A 16356-nucleotide genomic window follows, 5' to 3' on the forward strand; every position below is an offset into this window, starting at 1 on the left:
TCTAACACTAGCATTCTCTATTCCTTTTCTATACGATCTACTTGATTTCTTTTTATTTATTATAAAAAAACTGACCCTCTAATACTATTGTTCTCTATTATATTTCTAATTAATCTACTTGTTTTCTTTTTATCTATTATAAAAAAAAAAAATTTAAACCTTATCGTTTACTGCATTAGAATAACCGAGACTTGTCACAGCACTTACATATTATTGCTCTTTTGTTAGTTTTTTTTTGCTTCTATTGTCCTAATTTGTAAGTCGCTTTGGATAAAAGCATCTGCTAAATGAAAATGGTAATAAAATGGTGAATGGTAGGCCTACTAGACAATATTCATGGTACTAGAAAAATTATGCATCATTTATGTCTATATAAAATAACTGAAATATTAGAAAAGAATATATAGCAACCCAGTATGTATATATAAATACATACGTAAATATTGAAAATCAAAATGTACAAGTTTTCAGTCTAAAATGACTGAAGAACCACCAGCGTGTAACAGAAGATGTTTTGGAGTCCTAACAACATTGGAGCTCGTTGACTTTCATTGTATGGACAAAAAACACTGAGACATTTTTCAAAATATCTTATTTTGTGTTTTACAGAACTACTAAAGTCGTACAGATGGTAAGTAAATGATGACAGAATGTTCATTTTGATCAAATTGTTCCTTCGAAGCTCTGCATGGATGTAGCATCATGAAAAAGTAATTGTTTTTGGTTAGAAATTCAGGAGTTGGAAAACGAGCCTATTTTCAAAAATAGTGGAGTGTTCCTTTAACTATTCCCTCCTGGTGGAATGTCCTTCTTCAAGAAACTGCTAAAAACACATCTCTTCCATCTACCCATGACCCTTTAACACTAGCACTCTCTATTTTATTTCTATTCTGACTATTTGTTTTCTTTTTATTTAAAAAAAATTACCCTCTAACACTAGCATTCTCTATTCCTTTTCTATACTATCTACTTGATTTCTTTTTATTTATTATAAAAAAACTGACCCTCTAATACTATTGTTCTCTATTATATTTCTAATTTATCTACTTGTTTTCTTTTTATCTATTATAAAAAAAATTGTTAAAACCTTATCGTTTACTGCATTAGAATAACCGAGACTTGTCACAGCACTTACATATTATTGCTCTTTTGTTCGTTTTTTTTTGCTTCTATTGTCCTAATTTGTAAGTCGCTTTGGATAAAAGCATCTGCTAAATGAAAATGGTAATAAAATGGTGAATGGTAGGCCTACTAGACAATATTCATGGTACTAGAAAAATTATGCATCATTTATGTCTATATAAAATAACTGAAATATTAGAAAAGAATATATAGCAACCCAGTATGTATATATAAATACATACGTAAATATTGAAAATCAAAATGTACAAGTTTTCAGTCTAAAATGACTGAAGAACCACCAGCGTGTAACAGAAGATGTTTTGGAGTCCTAACAACATTGGAGCTCGTTGACTTTCATTGTATGGACAAAAAACACTGAGACGGTTTTCATTAGTCACATCCACAGCTAAACGAAATAAGTGCTTCAGATGTAGCCTATATCCAACAGAAAAGGCTGTCTTTCGATTAGACCAGCCTGATTTATTTTGCTGCTAGTTTTCCTTCGCACTGCAGCAGCAGTTACGGTTAGCATAAGTCTGGTTTGTAACAGCTCGAGTCAGAGCGCGCGGCGGAAACTGACGCGTCTGTGGTCATCCGGTGCTGTGAGCTCGCGTTACCGAAGTTTCAGTTTTGCTGCGCTTTAAGGAACGCGCACCTGTCCTCAGTGATTTATTACTGCTAGTGACAGAGACGCGACAGCGTAGCTCGGCAGTCAGAATTATACTGCATTTACTGTGCATTTTATTATAGCAACACCTCGTGAAACTATTGGCCGTCCCTGGACGCATTTACTGGTAAGTTCTAGCAATTTATTAAAAAAATTGATAAGTTCGTATAGAACTAGTGGCAGTGAACCGATACAAATCAGTTGAAAATAGGTTTAGGTTTTACCATGTGATTTTCACTTAATACCCCTAAAACCACCAGTCCTCACAGCATGTAACTAAATACTTCATATAGATTCAATTATATATTACACCTAAAAAATAAAAAATGGATCTTTGAAACAATCCTGAAGGAAGTTATTAAATATACTTTTTTATGATACGTTTTGTATCCCTTACACACACACTGTCATTTTTTTAAATTATGTAATATCAAGGTCTTCATCCTGAAGATCCTCTTTCCACATTCACTTACTATCAACAAGATCACAAATGGGTCTGAAGAAATTTAACAATTATCATTTGAAGTAATCACACAGATTGTAAAGACATTTTTTAGGATTTTTTTATATATATATATATCACTCATTTGTACTTGCCATTCCAGAAAATTGTACAAAATGTTGCACAAAATTGTTCATTTAATACATCTGTGATTTGAAAATATATTTTTATATTTTTATCAACAACATTATGCCTCGTTCATTTCTGGTGAAAAAGAGCAGGAAGGGAGGCTTTCGTTCCTCTCTTCCCATCGCTGACGTGCCCTATCTAGGCCTGGTGGGTTGGTCTGTCCCCATAAAAGTGGCTACACTGCCAGAGGAATCAGGCCAAGAGATACAACCATATTCTCCAATCATGCAGCAAAACAGTACACACAGCAGTCTCAATAATGACTGGAAAACAGGTACGTTAAGTAAACAAAAATAATTTTCAATGCATGAGGTAGTGTTGGGGATCCCTTTTTATTTTTTTGTGTAGCCATGGGCAAAAAACTTCACAAACATTTGTATAGCCATGGGCCAAAAAACTACACATCTTTGCTTTTGCAGCATTAAATTTGTGTTGAAATGTTCAGATCTTCTCATGTGTTTAATACTTATTCTTCACTGGGTTTCTGCAGATCCAGATGGTTTCCGGTACGGCCCTCCTCCGTCTCCAGTGCACTGGTTACCTGTCAACTCTAGAGACATAGCAGGCATGCAAGGTCTCAACAGCAGAGACAGTTCACTGGAATGTTCTCTGATGAGTCCTCGGAGGGATTTGGGCCCAAAACATTGCAGCTTGTGTGGCAAGGTATGCCCTTTTTGTGTCCCAAAAAAACTCAAAAGACAAAGTTATATTCTTATGTAACACACTAAAACAACTGAAGTAAACTTTCTTCAGGCCATTTTTGGAAGATTTTTTGTTGTTAAAATACAAATCCACTACTTGACCAGCCTCTCACCAAGAAACACAAGACAAAACGTTTTCCTCGAGTAGCACTTTGACTGTATTTCGCTTTATTTTGGCCTCAAGCCTTTCTATGACGGGAAAAACTTTTCACTTCCTGAGTCGTTCTTTGAACAGTTCTGTTTGTAATTTTTCCATTAGGTTTTCTCATCTCTTGCTCGCCTGGAGTCTCACGTGTACAGATCGCATGGTAGTCATCATGGACGGTCTCTGGTATTCTGTGACAGCAAGGACCCTGTGATGCCATGTAGGATAAAGGTAGGACCGTTAATTTGCAATGTTTTTTTGTGTCTTCACGATAAAAGGTTGTTATATGTCTCCCTCTGATGCTGAATAGTGCAACTGCAGCCTTAGTAAGAGTAAGTGGTTTAGTCAGTGTACATTGTTCTCTCGTTTTCCTTTATCTGTGCCAGTTCCAACTTTGTTTCTCATATTTAGTAGGCGTTTCTACCTTTTTTGTAAGCTATTATTTTTTATGAATAAAGTATATCTATATATACACATTATAAAATCTTGCTTATTAAACTCATTTTTGTTCAACTATAAATTAGTTTTTAAATTGTGAAAAATTCATTGTGGATTTCAGGAACGAACATTTGAGTGTAAGGAATGTGGGAAGGTATTCAAACGCTCATCCACGCTGTCCACCCACCTCCTGATCCACTCGGACACACGGCCATATCCCTGCCAGTACTGTGGCAAGAGATTCCACCAGAAATCCGACATGAAGAAACACACCTTCATACACACCGGTGAGACTCACTTCGATTTGAAACTTTGAATAGGATTGAATAATTAGAATATATGAAATGGAGGGAAAGTATTTGTCTATTACCAGAAAATCACCACAATCGGCACGTAATATGTTCCGACCAGCATTCTATTCAAAGTATAGCACTTTTCATTTCCCAGATATTGAGTGCATGTTTTCATTGCTCCCCATTTGACAAGGTTCATTTTATATTTTGTGCAGGAGAGAAGCCACATGTTTGTAAAGTGTGTGGTAAAGCCTTCAGTCAGAGCTCCAACCTGATCACACACAGCAGAAAACACTACAGACCCTTCAGCTGAACACACTTTCATCCAGGAGGATCTGAGTGCCTACCCAACCAGGACCTTTGTGAATGTACAGAAATTACCTTTAAACTCAAGTATTATAAATTATCAAGTGCATATTTTCTTCTATATGTTTAAACCAAGTCATTTGTTCATGCAGCAGTGCTTAAGAACAGCGTTGTGTGATATAAAAGAAAGCGTCATATCTGTACATCAATAATAATTAAAAGCAAAGAAAAATATACAGTGCAAAACTGAATGCAATGTAGACTCATAGATGGATCTGGTAATACAGAAATGAGTCAAGCAGCAGCGGCGCTGATGGCCACAGGTTTATTTGAGTCACTGCAAAACATGTTTATAGCCGTTTCACACAAGTTGAACTTGCATAAATCCACAGAAAGCAACAATCAGATATCACCAAGTTTTTTTTATTCTAAAGTTCATTTAATTGGACGCCATTTTAAACAAAACTTCAGCATAAGAAAATGACTGTGTTTTGCATTTGCTGTTGTGACTTTGTAGATCTGTCCAACAAAAATAATGGTAATTTATTATTTGGGCTTTATCCAGCTCATCAGCCTTCTCTCAGGGCTTCATATTAGAGGGATCTGGAAGGACAAAGTGCTTTAGCTGAAAAATGTACAAATGACTATAAAGACTGTGTGGTAGACCTATTAGGAGTCAGAGAAATGTATGGCTGTAATTGCATACTGAGGGAATGAAGTACAATGGCTGACACTCACCTGCAAAGCAGCCCTCAACACATGGACCATCTGAGGGCAGACAAACCTCTGTTGAGCACATAAAATAAATCTGTGGGGAAAAGACAGTCACATTTCAAATTTTCTGTGACTAGATGAATATTTTTCTAAGCACTTCCAGAGCTGCCTTTTACCTCCTCATCTGTCTGCAGGTCTGCATCTTCAGGTAGGAACTGGAATGTAGTGACTGAGAATCGTCTAACGTGATTGATCAGGGCCTCTGCAGGTGTAGCAGGAGGATTGTGGGTTGGGGTCTGGTCAAGAAAATTTGGGCACCTAAAGTCAGAAGTTTGAAATTAAGATTTTTAAAACAAACAAACAAACAAAAATATCTTATTCTCACAGAGACTGCATTTACATGATCAAAACGTACAATAAAAACAATAATATTGTGAAATGGTTACAATTTAAAAATCTATTATGATATTTTAAAATGTAATTTCTTCCCGTGTTCAGTGTCACATGATTCTTCAGAAATCATTCTAATATGTTGATTTGATGCTCAAGAAACATTATCTGTGCTGCTTAATATTTTTGTTGAATGCATTCTACCATTCAGAAGTTTGGGGTAAGATCAAAAAAAAAAAAAAAGCAAGGATGCATTAACTTGAATTAAAAGTGACAGTATACAGATTTTTTTGGCTAAAGCAACATTTACATTTTCAGCTTGTTCCCATAAAACTATGCAAAAAACGTCAGTGCTTTCATGCGGTTTTAATTAAAACAACATCTTGTACCCATCATAAATAAGGATCCAGGCAGATTGTGCAGAGCGTGGATATGCAACACAGTAATGCACCAGCAGCATAGCAGTGGGGTCTGGAGGGTTTAGCAGACGCACTTCCAGGTAAAGGGGTTTCCCCAGAAGCATATGCAGGGGCTGGTGGTATTGTGGGTAGAAATCAATGTAGTGCTCGTCTGAATGAAAAGAGGCTGTAGTTAATGCACAAAATCTTATAAATCACTTTTTTGGTTGCAAAAGTCAACAAATGCCTAGATTTTCTTGAACATGGTAACGTTTCACTTGAAAAAATGGTTTATATTTTAACATTCTTGTTGAAATTACATGAATTGTAAGAGAAGACTCAGCTAGGGATTATATGAAGAAATTTTTTTAAACCTTTTGCGATCCTGAGCTGAACTCCAAACACCCCCTGAGCTTTGATAGAAGGTCCGAGGGAGGGGCTTTTCACCAGATAACCCACACTTATCACAGATCCAGGTAAATACCGACACTCAACCAGTAGTCTGGGACAGCAGGGAACATGGGAGTCTCAGCATGTTGCTTGGCTCTTTGTGTATCAGTGTAACTGTACTTTCATGTGTACCTTACAGGTGACTCTCTAGTGATGGTGCCGTAACTTAGACTGAGGGGCTGCACTCTATTCAGGATCTCCACCATGTAGATGACCGTTTTACCCACCTCCTGGAGACCATTCAATTAGACTTGCACACACACATAACTTATTGCGATGAATCTACTCACATATCTGCGCGCCCCACATTCATCCAGAGGAATCTTGAAGAGGGCCCAGTCAGCAGTAACTTTTTGGGGTGTGCAAGGGTTGTCGCCAGCTGTGACGAGGCTGGCGGGGGATAGGGGCGGATCCGTGGCGGATGAGTGAATTAAGAAAACAAAATGCCGATCCATTGTGCATTCTGATTGGGATACACAAAATACACATACGTTTCTTGAACATGTTCTTGTTTGATTCCGAGAAATATTATTTGAAAGGCAAACTTCACACAAACTAATACAATGTTGTAAAATGAAGAAAATACAGCGATCAGTTTAACATGTTTTGTATAATAAAATTTTTTTTTTTTTTTTTTACTTTTTCATGCTTTTTGAGTCCCAATGCTACTACAGACAACAATATATTGACTTATAAAGCCACTTTTTGTAATGGTAATTTGCCTTCTTACCATATACAAGTAATCTGATTACATTTTGATTTAAGGTTTATTATTTGTGGTTTAAGGTTTTTGCTAAAAATAAAATAAAAAAAAAAAAGGTAATTTTTCAAAACTAGAAAAAAAATAGGTAATTCTTTACTTGTAGCCTCTCCATATAATGCATTATAAAAATATATATATTGTGCATTTTATTGTACCTTATAATGCAATCTATGACCTCGTGAATAATAACAGTAATATAATATATAATAACAGAGAAATAATAGAGTTTCCTTGGTTATTGCTGCTAACAAAGCAGCTGGCTTATAAACACTACTTTGATAGGCATTATATGGAGGTAAGAGGAAAAGAAAATACCATCGAAACATTTCTGAAGATGGTAACTTCCCCTCAGAAATACATATAGAATCCCACATAATCGTCTTATATTTCGAGCATTGCGAACTTTATCTGCCTGGTACAGTATTTTCTCCTCTTTACAGACTTCATAAAAATTCCACACAAATTGCATTTTGGGAAATTATTGCAATGCAGCAGCATCTCTAGAACCTGAAACTTTCCCAAATTGCTGATTTAAAACAAGCAGGCGGTTCTTCGTTTCTTACCGTGTGCGCCCCCCCCCTTCTGGTTTTATCTTCTATGACTGACTGTATTTGTCGTCTGACTGCATGAACTGAACCGTGACGTCCATAGCATGACGGTTCGGGGCGAATACATGTAATATTACACCACTAATTAAAGTACATTATGAATACATTTATAATGCATTATATATAAAAGTTTTAAGTGTTGCCAAATTTTCTTTATAATCGTAAGCATACTTCGATAACTACTTTGAGATTTATTGTTAAATACTAAACAACAAATTTTGAATTAAGGTTTATGTATCTGTTTGAATTTAATATTGTCCAGCTCACCGTCCATGGGGTAATAACATGATTGGGTGTCTGTAGAATAGCAGCAGCCTCGGTCATGGCACTCTGATGACGATAACGCCCCAGATCCACAGACCAACTGCTGATCAGGTGCAACGTTACACTCTACACAACAAAAATGCACAGTTTTTAAAGTTTTTAGAAAGTCACAATGTTTGAATCCACTCATAAGAAAGATTCATACTGTACCTTGACTGAACAAAGCCTGACACGACAGCAATGACTCAACTGTGAGCCCTTTCGGTGTCTGATATTTTAATATAATTCTGTACAGCCCATCCTGATTAACAGAAACAAATATTCATGAAACCAGAGTAGCAATACTTCTTGCATAACAACAAATGACATCACAGACCTTCTGAGTCATGTGACAGGAAGAGTAAGGCAGGAGGATGTTGATGGTACCATCTTGACCCCTTTTTACAGAGTACCCACAATGACTTGGGGCCTCCAAAATAGGAACAGCTTCTGTTTTTGTCCCATCGGAAGGGGCTATAATAAAAAGTGTCCAATTTTATTATTATATATAAGATATTACAATATTTTACAGATGTCACATTCCCTCACTACAACCTATAATTGCCTCATTGTAATGGGAAATGATAAAACGCAGAGCATGCTGTCTGAACAGACCTCAAACTCACCCTGTACAAAGAGGCTAGATGTTGGTCCAGGTGGCAGTTTTACACTCATATGTTGGCTAGAACACAACACTTCAAATTTAGAGGGTGGTTGAGTGGCTGTGGGTTTGGTTGTAAGGGGAGGTATGATTTGGTGTAATGGTTGTGTATCTATATCTTCAATGTACTGACACTGAAGCTGTAGGGTTCGGTATCGCAGTTGAGAGAGATCCCAGAACCTGACAGACAGAGAGATCACTGTGGAGGACTGAAAAGGTAAAAAGAGAGAAGAAACAAAAAGCAGTAAGAGTGAGTAATACATATACTAAATTCCAATTTTGAATTAAGGTTTATTATTCTATTTTAATTCAATAACGGACTTATTCAATAACATATTGGAACGTGCTGAATCTCCATCCTGAGGGCTCACCATTTTTTTTGTGTGGCAGGAAGGCAGTGGTGAAGAGAGCACAATACTACCACCTCTGGAGTGGAGTGTGTAATTACAGGCTGCTGGGACAGATGCAATGGAGATCCAGGTATTTGTCTCTGTATCTTCAAATATTACCACCACAGAAGAGCAAAAAACAACCAAAGTTGAGATTCGTATATGTGCAAATAAACTACACTACTGGAAAAATTAAGATTGTTTCTATTTTTGAAATAAGTCCCTTATGCTTAAAGAACGGCTCCATATCTCCAAAAAAAAAAAAAAAAAGGCAAAAAAAAAAAAACCGGTAATATTGTGAAATATTATTACTGCTATAGCTCACCTTCCAAAAAAAAAAAAAAAAAGGCAAAAAAAAAAAAACCGGTAATATTGTGAAATATTATTACTGCTATAGCTCACCTTTGACTTTAATGGAGTCCGCTCTTGCCGAGGGCAAAGTTGCCATTATTTTATTCCTCATGCAATTAAGAGACGGAGACGTCTTGGGGGGTTGTGAAGAGGGAATCGTAGGAAACACGGGGAGCGGGGTCTTTTGCATAACCAGAGGGGTCAGAGGATTGTATGTAGGCTGAGGAAGTGATGTCCATGGCATTGGCTGGATGGTTGGTTGTGAAGCAGTGGTCATGGTTGGCTGATGATATGGGGGATGATGGTATGGCATGGGGTACTGAGAACAGAATCTCTCAGGATAAGGGGGACAGGATACAGGATACGGTGAATATTGTGGAGGGGGTATCATTGGGTATTGAGGTACGGTCTCTTTGTGTGTTTGTGGTATTTGATCCACAGGTAGAGACAGATGTGTTTGAACAGAAGGTTCAGGAGCATCAAAAAGAGGTGCTGGATGAAGGGGATATATGGGATAAATGTGAGCAGGTGGCAGTGATTTATGGTATGGATGAGAATGAAGGTAAGGAAGAAAGGGAATCAGGGGGTGAGGAAAGGGACAAGAGAGGGTGAACTGCTTTCCATCCAAAATCACAACGAGGAGGTTTTCTTTTTCCTACAGAAAGACAAGTGAAACTTCATGAACTGAAACACGGCTCCATATCTCCTCAAAGCAAGCAGTGGACCTTGTGTGACATTGAGGACACTAATTGTTCCTTTAGTGATTTTAGTATAGATATGAAAACTAATTTGAGGTGACAACCATGAACTGTGATACAGTAGAACATAACTGAGAAGAATATGAACCGTTTCAATGACTGTTGTATATTTCCAGACAATCAAGTTGGCTGTAACTGCCCATAATATTGTGCTATTATAAAGTATCTTACAGTCATGGCCAAAAGTTTTGGCAGTGACAAATTTTGTGTTTTGCAAAGTTAGCTGCTTAAGTTGTTGTGGTGTTCAATCACATTGTTTCTAGATTGTGTAGAATGATCAGATGCATTTTAAAGAATTACTAAAAGCTTCATTGGCCAAAAAAAAAAAACACTATCATATGACTATCATATCAGCAGCACATGTGAAAGTGTGAATGAGTACTAGTCAGGTAAAATCACTATCATACTAATTCGATTGTAAGAGCAGACTGATTGCTATAAAAGGAGATAAAAAAAACAATCATTGTGTTCTTGTTAGCAATGGTTACCTCCAAAAAAAACACGTGCAGCCATCATCGCTTTGCATCAAAATGGCCTCATATGCAAGGAAATTGCTACAAAGAATATTGCACCTGAAAGAACCATTTACCGGATCATCAAGAACTTCAAGGAGAGAGGTTCAACTGCAGTGAAGAAGTCTTCAGGACGTCCCAGAGTGTCCAGCAAGCGCCAGGACCATCTCCTCCTGAGGAGTCAGCTATGGAATCGTGTCACCAGCAGTGCAGAGCTTGCTCAGAAATGAAAGCAGGTTGGTGTAAGAGCATCTGCACGCACAGTGAGGCCAAGACTTTTGGACAATGGCCTGGTGTCAAGAAGGGCAGCAAAGAAGCCACTTCTCTCCAAGAAAAACTTCAAGGACAGACTGAAATTCTGCAGGAAGTACAAGGATTGGACAGCAGAAGACTGGTGCAAAGTTATTTTTTCTGATGAAGCTCCCTTTCCGACTGTTTGGGAGATCTAAAAAAATCGATTGTTCGGAGAAGAAAAGGTGAACGCTACCATGAGTCCTGTGTTGTGCCAACAGTGAAGCATCCTGAGACCATCAATGTGTGGGGTTGCTTTCATAATTCTGCCCAAAAACACTGCCATGAATAAAGAATGGTATCAAAACGTCCTGCAAGAGCGACTTCTTCCAATGATCCATGAGCAATTTGGTGATGATCTGTGCATTTTCCAGCATGATGGAGCACCATGTCACAAAGCAAGAGTGATAAAGAAGTGGCTTGAAGATCATTACATTGAAATTTTGGAACCGTGGCCAGGCAACTCCCCGGATCTCAATCCCATAGAGAACCTGTGGTAAGTCCTCAAAAGGCGAGTGGACAAGCAGAAGCTCACAAAGAACTAATAAGGCAAGAATGGATCGCCATCAGTCAGGATTTGGCCCAAAAGCTAATATCCAGCATGACAGAGCGAATTGCAGAGGTTATGAAGAACAAGGGTCAACACCGTAAATATTGACTCATATTTTTTGCTAATAAAAGCCTTTAAAACTTATGATATGCATTGCTTTTCAGTATACCATAGAAACATGTGGTAAAATAATCTACAAATACTAAAGCAGCAAACTTTTGTCACTGGCAAAACTTTTGGCCATGACTATACATTTAGTATAAGCATTGGTATCTCAGTGATATTTTAAAAATGATACCAAGGTCAAGTAGTAGAGTGTTCTGGAAACTCTAAACATTTACAAAATTGCTTCAATGCCTTTTTTTATTAATGTGAAAACCTTTTGTTGGGAAACCAAAGTGAGTGTGGCATATGTAAGAAATAATTTTGTCATCACATGAAAACCATGAATTAGTGGTTGAATACAGAGTAACATACTACTCTTAAAGACAGACGAGTACAGCTTAAATAGTATAAAAGATTCACAAATGTGGTCATTTACCCCAAATGTAAGAGCCTTTAATTGCCTTCATTTTAAATGTCTGTTTCTTACCGTAACAGTCACACATCTTGAGCTGAAAACAGTATGAAGTAGAACAACCTCAGGAGGAGAATGTATGCGATATGCACATGTCGCAGATAGGAGAGGCAGTATTTTCCCATTCACTGTGGATAACAAATAAACGGCATTTAAGACTCATTTTGAATCTCTGAAGACAACTGTGAATAAAGCATTACAATTTTTTGGGAAAGATTATAATTTCAAGAGAATTGAGAACAATGTGTTCATTTATGTTTTAAAAGGAGATTAAAATGATTAGCTTAATTTAACTTACCTTTAACCCTGTGTTTTTCTGCAGCTTCCCGGGCTCCTTCTATTGTAATGACCATGCCAAAATGAAAGCACAAGACAGAAGGAGTTGGTTGTGAGATCACAGGTGTCATAGGACAGGATATCTTTATGGGACTGCCCCACCACAGCAGTGAAAGAACATAACTGCCATTCTGAAAAGGGGAAAGACTGATTAAAAGGTTCAATCTGGACCATTCATTTATTTTTATTATTGATTAAACTTAAATCAGAACTTTGTCAAAACAGTGGGGGAAAAAAAGTCACCAATCAGCAAACATTTTGCACAGTCTGGACATGCAATGTCATCTAGAATTGGAATTTGTCAAGCACGAACTAATATAATACTTTCTTGCTCTCCTTAGCATGCTTAGTAAAAACAAACTAAGGAACTATGGTCCAAGATGAAATATTTGGCACCTCTTGTATGATGTAGCACCCATCATATGGGGCCATTAGGACCAGATCTTCCCATGTGACCTTGACAGAATAACCGCAAAATGCAGGTACCTGGAATAAATGCAGTGGGGCTGCATCCACTGTGAATAAAACACACCAGTCAATTTTCTGTAGGACCATCAGTTTAAAAAAATCACTTGACTTTCTCACCTCTTTCCACAAAGATGTGTGTGTATTCTTTTCCAGCCGCCGTTAAGGTCATTACCTCTTCTGAACAGCGCACCACAGGTAATGCCAGCAACATATCTGTGGTTTGGGAGCTGGACCCACTTTGAGGACCATAAAATTTCCCCGGGATTGCTAATCTTCCAAATACTTGAGAAAAAAAACAACAACTTTTAACTATTTTAAAAACACACTAAAACATTCATATTTCCACGTTTAAGGTAAACGCACCTGAGGCGTCACCTTGAAATCCAGCTTCGATTTCAAGAGCTCTTTTGGGGAAACTTCTTAGAGCAGCGTTTTCGGTGTTAGAATGTATAGATGCACTGTCGTCGGATCGAAATTCATACGTGGATTTACCCGACTGCAGAGGCAGTGTTTCATTCTTATTTCCATTGGAAAAACCCGCTGAAACGTGAAGTTTTGAACTCGCGCGTCGAAAGCGCTTTCCATTCGAATTTGTAGCTTTGAATTCCAACGCGCCGCTTTGGAGCTGACGTGAAGATCCGGTTTTGTTGGCAAAATCGTACAACACTCTACTGAAACTGCTTTCTCCGGAATAACCAAGGCCTTCCCGCTCAGGTGTAGCGCTAAAAGAGCGACAGATGAGATGAAGTGCTATTGCTGATAATATAAAAACTGAAAGGAAGTATTTTAGTTCGCAAGACATGGCCGGTTTGCTGTTTAATGCTACCTCACACGTGCACCGAAGCTTGCACGGGCAAACAGCGAGTCTAATCAACAAATTAATCTAGACCACCTGTAAATGTGTCAATGACGGCTTTTTTTTTTTTGTCTGGATCGGTTACGTTTTCAAAGGTACCTTGTAGTGAATTCCAGTTGTCTCCAATGAAAGTTTATACATGTATCCGGTGTAAAATGATCACTGCAGAGGTGGGTTTTGGTGGTGATCCTCAGCTCTCCATCAAGGTGGCTCTTCACAAAGTGAATTATCAAAGATGCGATCTGAGGGAATCGCCGACGCGTCGCCAATGCCCGTGAAATATTTGGCATGCTAAAAATCTGGAGCTGTCGGCGATTCACAATCACGCTGTGTGCAATGAGTTTTGACTGTAAAACACATCGGTGATGACCTACAGCCAATGAGAGACCAAGATACAGGGCAGCGGGAAGTTCGGGAAGGAGTTATATGAAACGTAGTTTGCGGACCAGTGTTGCCAAATCCGCGATTGCCGCCGGTTGTTTTTTATGTCAGCAGGTTGAAGCGACCCCAATAACATGATATTTAGGCCCTGGAATGTGAATTGTACCAGGAGAACCCCGCCCAAAAAATTTGTATTTTACCCCCGAACGCGATTTTTACTGGGGGACCCCCCTCAAAAGTAATTGGGCTATTTTCAGGCTAGGTTTGAGTAGTAATTGGGCGGGTTTTGTAGCGAAAACCTGGCAACCCTGCACCAGACAGAGCTGTCGGCGATTCTTCCTATTGTAAAGTCATCCAGTGTGTAACCTCCTGTCGTCTTTCCATCGTGCAGTGTGAACACAGCAACAACTGAATGCTACCCCAGATAGTCGTTCAGTGTGAAACCAACGGTGATGCGACGTCTTTGAAAATCGTGTAGTGTGAACTCGGCATAACGGTACTGACAACTCGAGTCACGATTGAGTGGGTGAACTGATGCGAATGTGCTCTAGTTATAGTGTTAGGGGAGGGGCCATGGCTCCGGGGCTCCAGTGGGGCATCGAACCCCCTTTTTAGCCCCGCCCAAAAAATCCTGAACACAGAATTGGTGAAAAACTGTTTAATGGTCTAACTCCACTATTCAGTACTACATAGTTCATAGTCTTTGTAATGTGTTTCAGCAATACATTTGTAACATTTATAATGCATTCAGAAACAATTCTCAGAATTGCCTTTACAAAAAAAAAAAATTAAACCCTTCTAAATCCTGTTAAACAGATCTACTTTTTTAAAAGAATGTCATTAAAGCATTATATATTTTATAATAATTCAAGCCATTATTCAACAAAGTTTTAAGTGTAATATTTTCTATCCCTATTTCTTTTAATTCTTCCAACAGAAATGCTCTTTCATTATCATAAACAGAACAACTTAATAGTATGTGCTCTACTGTTTCTGGTAATCCACACGGACTACAGTTCACAAACTCATGCTTATTCATTTTATATAGAGAAGAATTTAAAGCAGCATGGTCAATGCAAAGTCTGGTAATAATTGTATCTTCTCTTCTACTACCAAAATTAACTCTTTCAACCCCTACTTGATTTTGAATATGATAAAGATGTCTTCCTCTCTCCTCCTTATTCCAAACTTCTTGCCTTCTCATTTTTATTGCTGTTCTAAGTTTAGCCTTAACTTCTTCTTTGCTTAGTGGTATAATAATTTCTATATGTGATCATTTCAGTGCCTGTTTTGCTAAATGATCCGCAACCTCATTTCCATCCACTCCCACGTGTGCTGGAACCCACAGGAAACATATCTTAATTCCTATCTTATTCAGTCTATACATACATAAAATAATTTCATACAAAATGTCTTGTCTTGAAAATCTTCCACTGATAAGACTTGATAATGCAGAGAATTAATCTGAACATATCATCGCATTCATTGGCCGAGTATCCTCCATCCACCTGCTAGCTAATAATATTGCTACCATCTCTGTAGTGTAAACTCCTACTTGATCAGAAACTCTTTTACCAATCTTGATTTGATAAGTTGGGACAAATACAGCTGCTGATGCTCGTCCTGTCTCGTGATCTTTGGAACCATCAGTGAAAATTGAGATGGCGGAGTTGCAATTCTGTTCTAGATACAGCGCAGCGTTACTCTTATGTGTTGGCGTAATTTCAACTGAAACAGGTGGACAGGCCCCTCCCCTTTTTAAAATAGCCAATAGCATTTAGTTTATATCACAGCTTGGGCCAGAGCCGTTGACCTGGTAAAGCCTTATTTGAGAGATTATGACAGCCACAGTCTAATAGATTACCCTCCATATGAAACTGTTTCTGAAGCAAAACAGTGATTATAATGATGCTGAGGATGTGTAGTTGGAAAACTGTCATTTATGTTGGTGCAGGGCACCGGTATCTCTTCTATTCGTTAGTGCTCTTTGTCTAACCGTTTATCCTCCTAATCTCATCCATGTCGCTATAAAATATAGCATTTTGTGTAGAATTCTAATGGATCCGATACGTTTTGTGGTCTGTGCGGACTCGTGCATATGATCTGCTAGACCGGGGAGCAGACTGTGTGCGCAATGCGCCGGTTCGTGTGACACAACGCAAAACCAGACTACTTTCGCCCAAATGGAAAGCATATTTCAGGGCTCTCAAGTCTCACAAATTCACCGTGAGACACACACATTTCAACCAAAGCTACTAGAAGTCAAGCCTGCAATCTTTAGCCAAAAAAGCGTAACA

At 38.1% G+C, this 16356-nt stretch overlaps 2 protein-coding genes across 4 annotated transcripts; one reads left to right on the forward strand and one right to left on the reverse strand.

The window, feature by feature from the left end:
* Nucleotides 1-2480: 2480 nt before the first annotated feature.
* Nucleotides 2481-4681, forward strand: LOC107603021 (zinc finger protein Gfi-1b-like). Its single transcript, XM_016295688.1, has 5 exons — nt 2481-2694; nt 2911-3083; nt 3381-3497; nt 3826-3991; nt 4213-4681. The coding sequence occupies exons 1-5, from the start codon at nt 2481-2483 to the stop codon at nt 4308-4310; spliced, it is 768 nt and encodes a 255-aa protein (XP_016151174.1). The 3' UTR covers nt 4311-4681.
* LOC107603020 (uncharacterized) lies at nt 4614-13785 on the reverse strand. Of its 3 annotated transcripts, none has more exons than XM_016295684.1 (18): nt 13198-13778; nt 12940-13104; nt 12751-12869; nt 12317-12485; nt 12034-12146; nt 9382-9985; nt 8962-9086; nt 8556-8799; nt 8267-8403; nt 8101-8191; nt 7894-8016; nt 6546-6718; nt 6388-6485; nt 6180-6307; nt 5797-5977; nt 5194-5335; nt 5042-5111; nt 4614-4906 (listed from the first exon to the last, which is right to left on the reverse strand). In XM_016295684.1, exons 1-18 carry the CDS (start codon nt 13622-13624, stop codon nt 4884-4886), a joined length of 3132 nt encoding a protein of 1043 aa, XP_016151170.1. In that variant the 5' UTR covers nt 13625-13778; the 3' UTR covers nt 4614-4883. The 3 variants fall into 3 exon arrangements, with proteins under 3 accessions (XP_016151170.1, XP_016151169.1, XP_016151171.1); XM_016295683.1 differs by having other exon boundaries at nt 13186-13778; XM_016295685.1 differs by lacking the exons at nt 4614-4906; nt 5042-5111; nt 5194-5335; nt 5797-5977 and having other exon boundaries at nt 6209-6307; nt 6393-6485; nt 13186-13785.
* Between the last annotated feature and the right edge of the window lie 2571 nt (nt 13786-16356).

This window comes from Sinocyclocheilus grahami, unplaced genomic scaffold (assembly GCF_001515645.1).
Source record: "Sinocyclocheilus grahami isolate Dianchi unplaced genomic scaffold, SAMN03320097.WGS_v1.1 scaffold339.1, whole genome shotgun sequence".
NCBI lineage: Eukaryota > Metazoa > Chordata > Actinopteri > Cypriniformes > Cyprinidae > Sinocyclocheilus > Sinocyclocheilus grahami.